This window comes from Rosa rugosa, chromosome 7 (genome assembly GCF_958449725.1).
Source record: "Rosa rugosa chromosome 7, drRosRugo1.1, whole genome shotgun sequence".
NCBI lineage: Eukaryota > Viridiplantae > Streptophyta > Magnoliopsida > Rosales > Rosaceae > Rosa > Rosa rugosa.
The window spans coordinates 21,972,567-21,974,301 of NC_084826.1; the positions used below are offsets into that span (position 1 = coordinate 21,972,567).

At 41.5% G+C, this 1,735-nt stretch overlaps 1 protein-coding gene across 1 annotated transcript; it reads right to left on the reverse strand.

Moving 5' to 3' along the window:
• Nucleotides 1-235: 235 nt before the first annotated feature.
• LOC133721938 (uncharacterized) lies at nucleotides 236-1,191 on the reverse strand. Its single transcript, XM_062148712.1, has one exon. It carries the CDS (start codon nucleotides 1,140-1,142, stop codon nucleotides 498-500), a length of 645 nt encoding a protein of 214 aa, XP_062004696.1. The 5' UTR covers nucleotides 1,143-1,191; the 3' UTR covers nucleotides 236-497.
• Between the last annotated feature and the right edge of the window lie 544 nt (nucleotides 1,192-1,735).

Consider the following 1,735-nt stretch of genomic DNA (forward strand, 5'->3'; position numbering starts at 1 on the left):
CCACAGGGTACTAAACAGTAATTAGCCCTTTTTTTTTTTTAAACTGAATACAATGGTTAAAATGCATGTATGGAATATGTCATACTCCTGAAGATCATATTATTTTCATAGAATTTTCCTTCATCATTCTTTTGTGATCAGTAAGTAGATCATGCAACTTGTGTAAAACCAGAAATACACAATTTTAAAAGCACAATTCTACCTATTCAAAATTGCAAAGAACTAACAACGTCCATCACCATTTGAAGATAGAAGAATTGCACAAAAACTCAGAAAGTACCCTCCATCATCATGTACAATATTTCTCCAAACCCCACCATTTTCAAAAAGACACAAGCTAATCGAGTAACTACATAATTAAAGAAACAAAAAAGGAAAAAAAAATTACTCAATCCAGCCAATCACTACGCTTTCCTCACTCGAGACATGTTTTTATAGAAGAATGAGAAAGGTAAAGAGAAATTTGATCCCACACAGACACTAAACAACTACCGATCTCATGCGCTTCTGGCAAGCATTTCCTGGAATCTCCTGTAGGACTCCTGCTTCTCCAACATGAACTTCTCATGACAGCTTGCAATGAACAAATCGGCCAGCTTATCAATCTCATTCTCATCTGTCTCATCAGCCATGGATTTTTCATGCACCTTGTTTTCCTCCAGCCATTGGAGGTACCCCGAAAGCTGCGACTCGCCGCTGTCCTGATCATGACCGCCGCATTGCTCCTCGGTTGAAATTACGGAATTCCAATTCGAATCGTAGTACAAATGGCTTGTTGATGTGAGACCCTCGTAGACGCGGGCTGGCACGGGAAGAACGTGCGTGGAGGAGCACCAGTTGTAGTGCAGCCGGAACGAGCCGAAGAAGATCTTGTTCTTGTTCTTGCTCCTGCTCTTCTTTGAAGGGTAAATCAGTTGCATGGGCTGGCTCTCCTTAATGATTTGAATGAAAAAGGATATGGTTTTGGATTTGGCTTTGTTGAGATACCGAATTGCGCGGCACACGTGGGAGAAGATGAGGGTGTGGATTAAGGTTTTGAGCTTCGTCATGGAGCTTGAGGAAGAAGACGATGGTGGTGGTGGTGGTAAGGTGGAGAAAACCTGGAGAGGAGGGAGGGTTTTTAGATTGGAGGGTCCAACCATTTTTTGTCTGTGTTGCGAAGTGTGTGACTGCCTGAGTGGCCCTCCTATTGAAATTTGGATTTATAAAGGGATTTGATTACAAGCTTGCCCCTTGACTTTTGGATTATTTAAAGAAGTGCCATCCAACTTTTGTGACCCAAGGGGAAATATGGCACTTTCGCCCTTTATGGGAATTTGAAAGCTGTGAAAGGCTGAAAGGTTCTAAGGTGAGACGACTCAGACGAGACTCGCGGTTAGTTTATTTGAAGTAGTGGCAGTTACTGTAATTTCACGTAAAATTGGGGCTGGTTTTTGGGGAAGAGAAAGGGAGTGGTGTGACGTCTATTGCTGGCGCCAAGATCCCAAGAGCAAGGGTAATTTTAAATTCAGTAATTTAAGCAGCTCTCTAGTCCAAAAAAAAAAAAGAGGATAATTAAGTAGCTCGAGAACGACTATTAAGGCTTAAACTTCGCCGAAATTACAAGCTTAGTAATATTATAATGTACCTGGCACTAGCCAGAACTGTCATTTTTCCGGCCTATGGTTTGGCTTTGATACAAAGAGATCTCATCAAATGACAAAGTCCAACAGCAGGACTTCTACTTGTTTTAAAC